The 15,274-nt window shown below is 40.0% G+C and overlaps 1 protein-coding gene across 1 annotated transcript; it reads right to left on the bottom strand.

Moving 5' to 3' along the window:
- Window positions 1-419: 419 nt before the first annotated feature.
- On the bottom strand, window positions 420-14,735 carry LOC139471969 (uncharacterized). The gene is made up of 14 exons (XM_071254475.1): window positions 14,654-14,735; window positions 13,888-13,941; window positions 12,624-12,686; window positions 11,567-11,620; window positions 10,429-10,491; window positions 9,457-9,510; window positions 8,344-8,406; window positions 7,380-7,433; window positions 6,275-6,337; window positions 5,319-5,372; window positions 4,238-4,300; window positions 2,183-2,245; window positions 1,395-1,448; window positions 420-436 (listed from the first exon to the last, which is right to left on the bottom strand). Exons 1-14 carry the CDS (start codon window positions 14,733-14,735, stop codon window positions 420-422), a joined length of 801 nt encoding a protein of 266 aa, XP_071110576.1.
- Between the last annotated feature and the right edge of the window lie 539 nt (window positions 14,736-15,274).

Raw genomic sequence — 15,274 nt, 5'->3', positions numbered from 1 at the left:
AACTGAACAATGTTTAAGTCAGTTTCTCAAAAAGAAAGCTTTAAACCGTTAAAAAACGACCATAACAATAAAAAACAACAACAATGGCATTATATTTGTTTGGTAGCATTTGAAAGTAATTGAAACGATGGACTTATTTGTATTTGTTTCCAGAGACATTTTGCAACTCAAGTAACCATGTAGAGTTTGCCTCATCCAAGCGAAGGACTCACACACTGCACATCAACTCGATGCAGAGAGGAGAAAGCCTCTCCTCGAAAAACTGAGTCTGGGCCGACTTAATATGGCACTTCGTTTGGTGAACACTTATTTCTGTACTGTCCAGCGGTACAGAACCACCAACAAAATCAACACTTACATTGAGATTATGTCCCACATACTTAGCTCGTTTACGAAAACTGTGGAATGCCTTGTTTTCATCATGAGTCTTGACATGCTACACAAGAGGATCATCAGACAAATAAATGTGTGCAGAAGTGTACAAAACAATTCCAGCATGAAGAATCCCAAAGATCAAACCACGTCCTCCCATTATGATTGGTAAATATAAACGTTTGAGGGAAGAGCGAGGTTGGTGGGATCTATTGTCTGACATGATTCTTCGTGTGAGGGTGTCAATACTCTGCATTTCTTGTTTCGTCCAATCAACAACACCAAAAGAATACGAAAAGAGAGGGGACAGCATAAGAATTTGTGGTTTTAACGTTTTTGCGAGAGTTCAGCTCTAAACTCCAGCTCATTCTTTACTTGGGTCTTCATGTGTCTCAACATTACCATGGGCATTATCATTAACACTGTGATGAGCATTGTTAATGTCAACTTTTGCTTATTGTCGATTTTCAAACAGATAATATCACTAAGGTACCAGCGTTACATTTCAATTTCACGCTGATAGGTTCGACTTAACAATGTGTACTTATCCAAATGATATCAAGTCTGACACACATCATGATGGCAAGGAAGAGTTATCAAGTCTCAGTGCGTGATCAGCTCGTTCAATCTCCAAAAGGTATTAAGCACAGTTAGTTCTGTTAGTGACATGCGGAAGTTTCGCTGACCTAACAACTCGTCGCGAAATGCTGACTGTGAGAGCAAGGAGGTCCAGTCTACCGACGCAGTTCACAGAGAAATGCAGACAATGACAGACGATATAAACAAGATATGGTCAAATGTAATACCGAAGAAAAGATAAATCATTTTCTGCCAGAGAAAAGTATCAATACACAATGAGTTATCTTCATGAATCATTTTCTGCCATAGAAAAGATTAAATAAACTATAAAAAGCCCTTGCAATGTGTAAAAATGCAGACACAAGAAAAAAAGATTTTAGCTTTTTTCAATGGTACAAGGAAAACAGTGATGGGACATATTAAGTAGCACATCAGTAGCTCACCACTTCTGTTAGCCTTCCTCGCTTCCTTTCCTTTTTGCAACCTTGCCCTTATCCCTGCAACAAACACAGCATACATGTATGATGTTTTGGCCAATCACCCGAGTTTGAGAGGATCTTTGGCAAATGTGTGTTTGAATTGGTCCCCAGTAACCTGTCCTTGTTTTGGAGCCTGATAAAATGGATCAGGTGCTTAGAATCTGTGTTTTGAATGAGTCAGTGTTAAAACATGACCTGATGTGGTGGATCAGTTGTGCCAAAAATGCAAACTGTCATCATCACTTAAACTGTAAGGGGCAATGTTAAGGTCAATCTAAAAGTTGTTGTTTTGTCGATGTGCTCTCAAAAAGAAATCTTTCTTTGGTTCAGTCAGGAAATGCTTGTCACACGAACATGAATGTAACAGTTACTAATTTCACCTATTTCGGTCACAACAACGAACACAACAATGGATTATATTTGTGTGTTAGCAATTGAAAGTAAGTAATACGAGGGATCTGTGTTGTATCTGTGAAACACCATGACAAGATGATGACTGAAAATTGCAAGGTGCAGGTATGTTCATTGTCCACAGGGAATACTGTGGACGATATACAGAAGATATAGTACGGTATATGACGTAATGTTGCCAACACAGGAGAGTGTGGGCAGAATGAGCTGGAGAATGTGTGCTTTATTTTCACGAGTTAGCTGATCTATTTGGCTCCTCTGTGTTATAAGAAACGTCGTGTTTTGGGACAATCAGTCGATGATTTGACATTATCAATAATACAAGACACAAGTTTACTTACGACTAAATATGCCTTTCTCCTTTTTCTGATTTTCGTCCACATCCCCGTCGTCATTCCCAGCGCCTGGATGAGAAAAGTAACCAAAAGTTATATTGCGACGAAGTTTCTCAGTCTGTATGGATGTTTTATGGCGATATAACAGCGTTACACTACAAAATCAAATTATCACTTTTGCCCTTGGCCTAAGGCGACATGGATAAATGTGTGAAACAGGCTTGCCCGACTTATGAATGACCATCGAATGACTATCAAATGTTGACATATAAAGATAATCATTTGTTGATTTTGTCGTGACTGAAATAGGCGAAATCAAAAACTGTTTAATTCATTCGTTTAAGTGTTTGTGTTTGTGTGCGAATGTGTGTGCGTGCGTGCGTGCGCGTGTGTGTGCGCATGCGTTTGTGTGTTTGTGTGTAAATTGCCTATCACTTTGATTGCGTGCGCCTGAACATCACTGATAGCATGGATCATTGTTCATTCTCTACTTTGTCCTTCATGTGTCTTAACACGACCACTGACATTATGACTAAAACTGATGATCAATGCTAATGTCAGTTTTTGCTTTTTGTCGATTTGTTCTCCGAACGAAAACTTTGAAACGAATATTATCACTTAGGTACTAACGTTACATTTCAATTTCACGCTGATAGGTTCGAATTAAAAATGTGTACTTATCCAAATGATATCAAGTCAGACACACATCATGAAAAAAAGATTTTAGCTTTTATTAATGGTACAAGGAAAACAGTGATGGGACATATTAAGTAACACATCAGTAGCTCACCACTTCTCTTAGCCTTTCTCGTTTCCTTTCTTTTTTGCATTCTTGCCTTTATCCCTGCAGCAAACACAGCATACACATATGATGATTTGTTCTATCCCCTGAGTAGAAGAGGATATGGTTATATGATAGAGAGTATCTTTGAGAATTGCTTGAATTGCTCCCCAGTAGCTTGTCCTTGTTTTGGAGCCTGCTAAAATGGATAAGGTGCTTAGAATCAGTGTTTTGACTGAGTCAGTGTTAACATGACCTGGTGTGGTGGTCATGTGTGCCAAAAATGCAAACTGTCATCATCACTTAAGGTGAGGTTAGGTGAAATTGGGTTTTACCGTCGCATCCAAGATTATGGCACTTATATAGCGACGTGCATGCACGTGTGTGTGTGTGTGTGTGTGTGTGTGTGTGTGTGTGTGTGTGTGTGTGTGTGTGTGTGTGTGTGTGTGTGTGTGTGTGTGTGTGTCTGCTTGTACTAGTCCGGACTGATGCCGATTTATAGTGCTAGCCCACTGAGATACCATGCAGCAGTTTAACATGAATACCCCACTCAGACACAGTATACTGACTCCGAGCCGACCAGTCCTTGTTTTAGCCCCTTAATGCCGAGCGCCAGAAAGGGTAACAATAAGTACCATCTTTAAACGTCTTTTGGTATGACGCGGCCGGGGATCGAACCCCGGACCTTCCGCTCTTCGGGCGGGCGCTCTACCACTAGACCACGGAGGCGGTCTCATCATCACTCAAACTGTAAGGGTCAATGTTAAGGTCAGTCTTAAAGTGGTTTTTTTGTCGATGTGTTCTTGAAAAGAAAACTTCCAATGGTTCAGTCAAGAAATGCTTGTCACACGAACATAAATGTAACAGTTACTGATTTCATCTATTTCGATCACAACAACGAAAACAACAACAATGTAACATATTTTTATGTGTCAGGAATTGAAAGTAATTGATGCGAGGGACCTGTTTTGTATCTGTGAAACACAATGACAAGATGTTGACTGAACATTGCAAGTAGCATGTAACTGAGTATGGACAGGTATGTTCATTGTCCACGGGGAGTACAGTGGACGATATGCAGAAGATATTGTACGGTATATGACGTGAATGTTGCCAGCATAGGAAGAAGAGTGTTGGCAGAATGTGTTGGAGAATGTGTGCTTTATTTTCACGAGTTAGTTGATCTAATTGGCTCCTCTGTGTTATCAGAAACGCCGTGTATTGGGACCATCAGTCGAGAATTTAACATTATCAATAATACAAGACACAAGTTTACTTACGACTAAATATGCCTTTCTCCTTTTTCTGATTTTCGTCCACAACCCCGTCGTCATCTCCAGCGCCTGGATGAGAAAAGTAACCAAAAGTTATATTGCGACGAAGTTTCTCAGTCTGTATGGATGTTTTGTGGCGATATAACAGTGTAAAAATACAATATCAAATTATCACTTTTGCCCTTGGCCTAAGGCGACATGGTTAAACGTGCTAAACACGCATGCCAAACATATCAAAAACCATCGAAAGACTATCAAATGTTGACATATAAAGATAATCCTTTGTTGATTTTGTCGTGACTGAAATAGGTGAAATCAAAAACTGTTTAATTCATTCGTTTAAGTGTGTTTGTGTGCGTGTGTGAATGTGTGTGTGTGTGCGTGCGTGCGTGTGTGTGTTTGTGTGTACATTGCCTATTATTATTTGATTGCGTGCGCCTCAACATCACTGATAGCATGGAAATTGTTCATTCTCTACTTTGTCCTTCATGTGTTTCAACATGACCTTTGACATTATCACTGAAACTGATGATCAATGCTAATGTCAGTTATTGTCAATTTGTTCTCATAACGAAAACTTTGAAACGAATATTATCACTCAGGTACCAGCGTTACATTTCAATTTCACGCTGATAGGTTCGACTTAACAATGTGTACTTATCCAAATGATATCAAGTCTGACACACATCATGATGGCAAGGAAGAGTTATCAAGTCTCAGTGCGTGATCAGCTCGTTCAATCTCCAAAAGGTATTAAGCACAGTTTGTTCTGTTAGTGACATGCTGAAGTTTCGCTGACCTAACAACTCGTCGCGAAATGCTGACTGTGAGAGCAAGGAGGTCCAGTCTGCCGACGCAGTTCACAGAGAAATGCAGACAATGACAGACGATATAAACAAGATATGGTCAAATGTAATACCGAAGAAAAGATAAATCATTTTTTGCCAGAGAAAAGTATCAATACACTGTGAAAAACCCTTACAACGTGTAAAAATGCACAGACACAAGAAAAAAAAGATTTGAGCTTTTATTAATGGTACAAGGAAAACAGTGATGGGACATATTAAATAGCACATCAGTAGCTCACCACTTCTCTTAGCCTTTCTCGCTTCCTTTCTTTTTTGCATCCTTGCCCTTATCCCTGCAACAAACACAGCATACACATATGATGATTTGTTCTATCCCCCGAGTAGAAGAGGATACGGTTAAATGACAGAGAGGATCTTTGAGAATTGTGTGTTTGAATTGATCCCTAATAGCTTGTCCTTGTTTTGGAGCCTGCTAAAATGGATCAGGTGCTTAGAATCAGTGTTTTGACTGAGTCAGTGTTAACATGACCTGGTGTGGTGGATCATGCGTGCCAAAAATGCAAACTGTCATCATCACTTAAACTGTAAGGGGCAATGTTAAGGTCAGTCTTAAAGTTGTTGTTTTTGTCGATGTGTTCTTGAAAAGAAAACTTCCAATGGTTCAGTTAGGAAAAGCTTGTCACACGAACATGAATGTAACAGTTACTAATTTCACCTATTTCGGTCACAACAACGAACATAATGATGGATTATATTTGTATGTTAGCAATTAAAAGTAAGTAATACGAGGGACCTGTGTTGTATCTGTGAAACACCATGGCAATATGTTGACTGAATATTGCAAGGTGCATACAACTGAGTATGGACAGGTATGTTCATTGTCCACAGGGAATACTTTGGACAATATACAGTGAGTGAGTGAGTGAGTATGTTTTTATGCCGCTTTTAGCAATATTCCAGCAATATCACGGCGGGGGACATCACAAATGGGCTTCACACATTGTACCCATGTCGGGAATCGAACCCGGGTGTTCGGCGTGACGGGCGAACGCTTTAACCACCAGGCAACCCGACCGCCCCGGACAATATACAGAAGATATAGAACGGTATATGAGGTAATGTTACGACTTAGTTGATCTATTTGGCTATCTCTGTGTTACAAGAAACGTCGTGTATTGGGACTATCAGTTGAGGATTTAACATTATCAATAATACAAGACACAAATATACTTACGACTAAATATGCCTTTCTCCCTTTTCTGATTTTCGTCCACAACCCCGTCGTCATCCCCAGCGCCTGGATGAGAAAAGTAACCAAAAGTTATATTCTCACTCTGTTATGATGTTTTGTGGCGATATAACAGTGTAACAATACAATATCAAATTATCACTTTTGCCCTTGACCTAAGGCGACATGGTTAAATGTGCTAAACGCGCATGCCCGAGACATGAATGACCATCGAATGACTATCAAATGTTGACATATAAAGATAATCCTTTGTTGATTTTGTCATGACTGAAATTGGTGAAATCAAAAACTGTTTAATTCATTCGTTTAAGTGTGTTTGTGTGCGTGTGCGTGTGTGAATGTGTGTGTGCGTGCATGCGTGTGTGTGTGCGCATGCGGGTGTGCGTTTGTGTGTAAATTGACTATTATTTTTTTCGATTGCGTGCGCCTGAACATCACTGATAGCATGGATCATTGTTCATTCTCTACTTTGTCCTTCATGTGTCTTAACACGACCACTGACATTATCACTAAAACTGATGATCAATGCTAATGTGATTTTTTGCTTTTTGTCGATTTGTTCTCCAAACGAAAACTTTGAAAAGAATGTTATCACTCAGGTACCAACGTTACATTTCAATTTCACGCTGAAAGGTTCGACTTAACAATGTGTACTTATCCAAATGATATCGAGTCTGACACACATCATGATGGCAAGGAAGAGTTATCAAGTCTCAGTGCGTGATCAGCTCGTTCAATCTCCAAAAGGTATTAAGCACAGTTAGTTCTAGATCTGTTAGTGGCATGCGGAAGTTTCGCTGACCTAACAACTCGTCGCGAAATGCTGACTGTGAGAGCAAGGAGGTCCAGTCTACCGACGCAGTTCACAGAGAAATGCAGACAATGACAGACGATATAAACAAGATATGGTCAAATGTAATACCGAAGAAAAGATAAATCATTTTTTGCCAGAGAAAAGTATCAATACACTGTGAAAAACCCTTACAACGTGAAAAAATGCACAGACACAAGAAAAAAAAGATTTGAGCTTTTATTAATGGTACAAGGAAAACAGTGATGGGACATATTAAATAGCACATCAGTAGCTCACCACTTCTCTTAGCCTTTCTCGCTTCCTTTCTTTTTTGCATCCTTGCCCTTATCCCTGCAACAAACACAGCATACACATATGATGATTTGTTCTATCCCCCGAGTAGAAGAGGATATGGTTAAATGACAGAGAGTATCTTTGAGAATTGCTTGAATTGCTCCCCAGTAGCTTGTCCTTGTTTTGGAGCCTGCTAAAATGGATCAGGTGCTTAGAATCTGTGTTTTGACTGAGTCAGTGTTAACATGACCTGGTGTGGTGGATCATGCGTGCCAAAAAATGCAAACTGTCATCATCAAATAAAATGTAAGGGGCAATGTTAAGGTCAGTCTTAAAGTTGTTGTTTTGTCGATGTGTTCTTGAAAAGAAAACTTCCAATGGTTCAGTCAGGAAAAGCTTGTCACACGAACATGAATGTTACAGTTACTAATTTCACCTATTTCGGTCACAACAACGAACACAACGAAGGATTATATTTGTATGTTAGCAATTAAAAGTAAGTAATACGAGGGACCTGTGTTGTATCTGTGAAACACCATGGCAATATGTTGACTGAACATTGCAAGGTGCATACAACTGAGTATGGACAGGTATGTTCATTGTCCACAGGGAATACTTTGGACAATATACAGTGAGTGAGTGAGTGAGTGAGTGAGTGAGTATGGTTTTATGCCGTTTTTAGCAATATTCCAGCAATATCACGGCGGGGGACACCAGGAATGGGCTTCACACATTGTACCCATGTCGGGAATCGAACCCGGGTCTTCGGCGTGACGGGCGAACGCTTTAACCACCAGGCAACCCGACCGCCCCGGACAATATACAGAAGATATAGAACGGTATATGAGGTAATGTTACGACTTAGTTGATCTATTTGGCTATCTCTGTGTTACAAGAAACGTCGTGTATTGGGACTATCAGTTGAGGATTTAACATTATCAATGATACAAGACACAAATATACTTACGACTAAATATGCCTTTCTCCCTTTTCTGATTTTCGTCCACAACCCCGTCGTCATCCCCAGCGCCTGGATGAGAAAAGTAACCAAAAGTTATATTGCGACGAAGTTTCTCACTCTGTATGGATGTTTTGTGGCGATATAACAGTGTAACAATACAATATCAAATTATCATTTTTGCCCTTGACCTAAGGCGACATGGTTAAATGTGCTAAACGCGCATGCCCGAGACATGAATGACCATCGAATGACTATCAAATGTTAACATATAAAGATAATCATTTGTTGATTTTGTCATGACTGAAATAGGTGAAATCAAAAACTGTTTAATTCATTCGTTTAAGTGTGTTTGTGTGCGTGTGCGTGTGTGAATGTGTGTGCGTGCGTGCGTATGTGTGTGCGCATGCGGGTGTGCGTTTGTGTGTAAATTGCCTATTATTTTTTGATTGCGTGCGCCTCAACATCACTGATAGCATGGATCATTGTTCATTCTCTACTTTGTCTTTCATGTGTCTTAACACGACCACTGACATTATCACTAAAACTGATGATCAATGCTAATGTCAGTTTTTGCTTTTTGTCGATTTGTTCTCCAAACGAAAACTTTGAAACAAATGTTATCACTCAGGTACCAACGTAACATTTCAATTTCACGCTGAAAGGTTCGACTTAACAATGTGTACTTATCCAAATGATATCGAGTCTGACACACATCATGATGGCAAGGAAGAGTTATCAAGTCTCAGTGGGTGATCTGCTCGTTCAATCTCCAAAAGGTATTAAGCACAGTTAGTTCTAGACCTGTTAGTGGCATGCGGAAGTTTCGCTGACCTAACAACTCGTGGCGGAATGCTGACTGTGAGAGCAAGGAGGCCCAGTCTACCGACGCAGTTCACAGAGAAATGCAGACAATGACAGACGATATAAACAAGATATGGTCAAATGTAATACCGAAGAAAAGATAAATCATTTTTTGCCAGAGAAAAGTATCAATACACTGTGAAAAACCCTTACAACGTGAAAAAATGCACAGACACAAGAAAAAAAAGATTTGAGCTTTTATTAATGGTACAAGGAAAACAGTGATGGGACATATTAAATAGCACATCAGTAGCTCACCACTTCTCTTAGCCTTTCTCGCTTCCTTTCTTTTTTGCATCCTTGCCCTTATCCCTGCAACAAACACAGCATACACATATGATGATTTGTTCTATCCCCCGAGTAGAAGAGGATATGGTTAAATGACAGAGAGTATCTTTGAGAATTGCTTGAATTGCTCCCCAGTAGCTTGTCCTTGTTTTGGAGCCTGCTAAAATGGATCAGGTGCTTAGAATCTGTGTTTTGACTGAGTCAGTGTTAACATGACCTGGTGTGGTGGATCATGCGTGCCAAAAAATGCAAACTGTCATCATCAAATAAAATGTAAGGGGCAATGTTAAGGTCAGTCTTAAAGTTGTTGTTTTGTCGATGTGTTCTTTAAAAGAAAACTTCCAATGGTTCAGTCAGGAAAAGCTTGTCACACGAACATGAATGTTACAGTTACTAATTTCACCTATTTCGGTCACAACAACGAACACAACGAAGGATTATATTTGTATGTTAGCAATTAAAAGTAAGTAATACGAGGGACCTGTGTTGTATCTGTGAAACACCATGACAATATGTTGACTGAACATTGCAAGGTGCATACAACTGAGTATGGACAGGTATGTTCATTGTCCACAGGGAATACTTTGGACAATATACAGTGAGTGAGTGAGTGAGTGAGTGAGTGAGTGAGTGAGTATGGTTTTATGCCGTTTTTAGCAATATTCCAGCAATATCACGGCGGGGGACACCAGAAATGGGCTTCACACATTGTACCCATGTCGGGAATCGAACCCGGGTCTTCGGCGTGACGGGCGAACGCTTTAACCACCAGGCAACCCGACCGCCCCGGACAATATACAGAAGATATAGAACGGTATATGAGGTAATGTTACGACTTAGTTGATCTATTTGGCTATCTCTGTGTTACAAGAAACGTCGTGTATTGGGACTATCAGTTGAGGATTTAACATTATCAATGATACAAGACGCAAATATACTTACGACTAAATATGCCTTTCTCCTTTTTCTGATTTTCGTCCACAACCCCGTCGTCATCCCCAGCGCCTGGATGAGAAAAGTAACCAAAAGTTATATTGCGACGAAGTTTCTCACTCTGTATGGATGTTTTGTGGCGATATAACAGTGTAACAATACAATATCAAATTATCATTTTTGCCCTTGACCTAAGGCGACATGGTTAAATGTGCTAAACGCGCATGCCCGAGACATGAATGACCATCGAATGTCTATCAAATGTTGACATATAAAGATAATCATTTGTTGATTTTGTCATGACTGAAATAGGTGAAATCAAAAACTGTTTAATTCATTCGTTTAAGTGTGTTTGTGTGCGTGTGCGTGTGCGTGTGTGTGCGTGTGCGTGTGTGAATGTGTGTGTGTGCGTGCGTGCGTGTGTGTGTGCGCATGCTGGTGTGCGCTTGTGTGTAAATTGCCTATTATTTTTTGATTGCGTGCGCCTCAACATCACTGATAGCATGGATCATTGTTCATTCTCTACTTTGTCTTTCATGTGTCTTAACACGACCACTGACATTATCACTAAAACTGATGATCAATGCTAATGTCAGTTTTTGCTTTTTGTCGATTTGTTCTCCAAACGAAAACTTTGAAAAGAATGTTATCACTCAGGTACCAACGTAACATTTCAATTTCACGCTGAAAGGTTCGACTTAACAATGTGTACTTATCCAAATGATATCGAGTCTGACACACATCATGATGGCAAGGAAGAGTTATCAAGTCTCAGTGGGTGATCCGCTCGTTCAATCTCCAAAAGGTATTAAGCACAGTTAGTTCTAGACCTGTTAGTGGCATGCGGAAGTTTCGCTGACCTAACAACTCGTCGCGTAATGCTGACTGTGAGAGCAAGGAGGTCCAGTCTACCGACGCAGTTCACAGAGAAATGCAGACAATGACAGACGATATAAACAAGATATGGTCAAATGTAATACCGAAGAAAAGATAAATCATTTTCTGCCAGAGAAAAGTATCAATACACTGTGAAAAACCCTTACAACGTGTAAAAATGCACAGACACAAGAAAAAAAAATTTGAGCTTTTATTAATGGTACAAGGAAAACAGTGATGGGACATATTAAATAGCACATCAGTAGCTCACCACTTCTCTTAGCCTTTCTCGCTTCCTTTCTTTTTTGCATCCTTGCCCTTATCCCTGCAACAAACACAGCATACACATATGATGATTTGTTCTATCCCCTAAATAGATAGGATATGGTTAAATGACAGAGAGGATCTTTGAGAATTGCGTGTTTGAATTGATCCCTAATAGCTTGTCCTTGTTTTGGAGCCTGCTAAAATGGATCAGGTGCTTAGAATCTGTGTTTTGACTGAGTCAGTGTTAACATGACCTGGTGTGGTGGATCATGCGTGCCAAAAATGCAAACTGTCATCATCACTTAAACTGTAAGGGGCAATGTTAAGGTCAGTCTTAAAGTTGTTGTTTTTGTCGATGTGTTCTTGAAAAGAAAACTTCCAATGGTTCAGTCAGGAAAAGCTTGTCACACGAACATGAATGTAACAGTTACTAATTTCACCTATTTCGGTCACAACAACGAACACAACGATGGATTATATTTGTATGTTAGCAATTAAAAGTAAGTAATACGAGGGACCTGTGTTGTATCTGTGAAACACCATGGCAATATGTTGACTGAACATTGCAAGGTGCATACAACTGAGTGTGGACAGGTATATTCATTGTCCACAGGGAATACTTTGGACAATATACAGTGAGTGAGTGAGTGAGTGAGTGAGTGAGTGAGTGAGTGAGTGAGTGAGTGAGTGAGTGAGTATGTTTTTATGCCGCTTTCAGCAATATTCCAGCAATATCACGGCGGGGGACACCAGAAATGGGCTTCACACATTGTACCCATGTCGGGAATCGAACCCGGGTCTTCGGCATGACGGGCGAACGCTTTAACCACCAGGCAACCCGACCGCCCCGGACAATATACAGAAGATATAGAACGGTATATGAGGTATCGTTGCCAACACAGGAAGAAGAGTGTGGGCAGAATGATCTGGAGAATGTGTGCTTTATTTTCACGACTTAGTTGATCTATTTGGCTATCTCTGTGTTACAAGAAACGTCGTGTATTGGGACTATCAGTCGAGGATTTAACATTATCAATAATACAAGACACAAATATTCTTACGACTAAATATGCCTTCCTCCTTTTTCAGATTTTCGTCCACATTCCCGTCGTCATCCCCAGCGCCTGGATGAGAAAAGTAACTAAAAGTTATATTGCTACGAAGTTTCTCCGTATGATTGATATTCCAGCTATATGACGGCGTTCTGTAAATAATCGAGTCAGTACCAGACAATCCGGTGACTTACTTAATGAACATCGATTTACGCATTTGGGATACGATGACATACATCAACCCAATCAGCGATCCTGACCACCCGATCCCGTTAGTCGCTTCTAACGACAAGCATGGGTTGCTGAAGACCTAACCCGGAACTTCACGGATTTGCCAGAAATGAAAGATCATTATGATATAAAAGTTTTGACAGTTTGGACAGTGAATGTGAACTGGAAACAGTACTCAACTCTGAAGCTCACATGCAATATGGACTTACTTAATTCGAAAATATCACTGTCATGATCTGCACACAGTTTACAATAAAGACGTCATAAACGCCTTTAACGGCAAGCGTGGGTTTGCTGAAGACCTATTCTACCCCGGATCTTCAAGGGTGCGGTCTATCGGTAGTGAAATCAGTGGGGTTTTTTTTATTTTGAGCAAGGTCGGGGTTTGCTATTACAATCACAACGACTCGATTCAATTTAATGATCGGATCTTATGGTTTGCAATAGAATGTGGGGCGAATTCTAAGTATGGTTCCCACCGGTTCTTGAACTTTAAAGTCAATGTATGTATATACAATGTCTCTCAATGTATCATTCGGTAGGAATTTCTACGCTTGCTTGAAATTGTTGCTGTGGAGTTCATTGTTTGATAGTGTTTGGTTTCGCCTTTTCGCGAACACCTGGTTTCATCATTTGCTTGTGATTCATAAACACTTTCTTCTGAAATTGTCGTAATCGTACAGCGGATTGCTTATAGCAGACATTTCTTATGATTATAGAAATTCTGTCGCTTTCATTCATACAGAATCTGTTTGGAAATAAATATTTTGTTTATCTAAATACTGGAAAAAATGCAAATACTTTTCCTCGGTTTTTAAAACACAAAACTACCCGAGGCTGCACGTGTTGGATGCCCTGTGCTGTGCAAAGGAAAAACCGTTCAGCTTCTCCTGTCAGAGTAAAACAATGAAAAGTCGTCTTGATCATGAAGCAGTGACTCAAAACATATTCCATCTTTAACAATTCAGGGAAATTTTGTTAAAAGCAAAGAAAACGAAACAATGAATCATTTTAAAATGATTTGGTGTCAGGGCAGGCTTACCACTGGCTGTTCCTAAAGGATTTATCTGCACAGAGCTTCCGGCTTCTGTCTTTCCTGAAACGAACGTTAGACATTGAAGTTGCCAAAAAGTGTGGATACCATATGTGTTTATCAGATACAGGCGCAACAGAAAACTGTTATATCACTGCCTGTCAGCTGAATGTTCGAGTAAAACATGTCTTAGACGATTATCACTTCGGTGAAATGTGAGGTAAGGAGAGGTGAAATGGTGTGTGTGTGTGTGTGTGTGTGTGTGTGTGTGTGTGTGTGTGTGTGTGTGTGTGTGTGTGTGTGTGTGTGTGTGTGTGTGTGTGTGCCCACTCAATGTACCCACTCAGTGTACCCACTGAGATACCATGTCGAAGTTTGACATAAATACCACACTCAGACAAATTATACTGATTCCGATCCCCCCCGTCCTTGTATTATCCCCTGAATGCTGAGCACAAGGCATGGAAATAACAAGTACGTGTCAGCTTGACGTGGGAGGAAACCTCGAAGTGTTGCAAGTCTTAGGCGTTTACCACTTCGGTGAAACCCACGAGCACTGGGTATGGTGCTGACAAACCTAGAAACATAATTGGGGTGAGCCAGGATTCGATAAATAAGCTAAATAAGTAAGAGTCATTGCAACTAATATTATGTTGAGTGCTAAAACCATATTAACATTTATTTAAATTAAATTCATGCAATAGTTGATAACGTTTGCAGTTTACAAAATGAAAATGAAACTTGGATGAAGAAAGACTGCGGCCTTTATGCTTACCCTCATGTGTGTTTCCCTCATGAGTTGTTCCTAACTGAGCCAGGAGGGCCACCATGATAACAAGAACACCCACCCGTGCCATAGTGATGTCCACTATTTTACTGAAGGGTTGGCATTAATATTCCAACGCATAAGCAGTTGTTCTCACAGGTGATCTGATCGATTGCGCAAGTCTTGCAATGTTTTAACGTTCACAAACCTATTTCCTGTAAGTCATGATTATGATGTAGTTAGTGTCAGAGTTTCAACCTTGAAATCGCTAATAAAACGTAATGTGGAAGTGTAATGACGTCCCACTAACACCCAGTATCCAATGTTTATGTACTGTGTGCAATAAATGTCAGGAATAGAATAGATTTACAATATGGAGTATGTGTGTAGGTTTACCTTACCGAGTGTGAGAAATTGTTCAAATATCAACTGACATGAACCCTTTGTCTGAAAATACCAATTGCCACCACGGAATTCATGTATAACATTTTTCCTCAGTAAACTACATGCTTGTAAGAGGCCATTAAAATGGTTCACGTAGTTAGTTTCGGTAACTTGGTTCATTGCGATTTATCAAGCTCGGGCTGTGAGGGAGGATGTTCATTTTATCAACCACCGGTTTGTCCGACC

Source organism: Haliotis cracherodii, unplaced genomic scaffold (genome assembly GCF_022045235.1).
Source record: "Haliotis cracherodii isolate W230 unplaced genomic scaffold, xgHalCrac1.p SCAF_23, whole genome shotgun sequence".
Lineage (NCBI taxonomy): Eukaryota > Metazoa > Mollusca > Gastropoda > Lepetellida > Haliotidae > Haliotis > Haliotis cracherodii.
This window is presented reverse-complemented; position numbering and strand designations above follow the sequence as displayed.

Excerpts from the sequence above, each read along its gene's own strand:
- LOC139471969 (XM_071254475.1), bottom strand. The coding sequence starts at position 14,735 with ATGGCACGGGTGGGTGTTCTTGTTATCATGGTGGCCCTCCTGGCTCAG. Across the intron at positions 8,407-9,456 it reads GAGAAAGGCTAAGAGAAGTG|GCGCTGGGGATGACGACGGG; the intron begins GTGAGCTACTGA and ends TTTCTCATCCAG. Across the intron at positions 4,301-5,318 it reads GAGAAAGGCTAAGAGAAGTG|GCGCTGGAGATGACGACGGG; the intron begins GTGAGCTACTGA and ends TTTCTCATCCAG.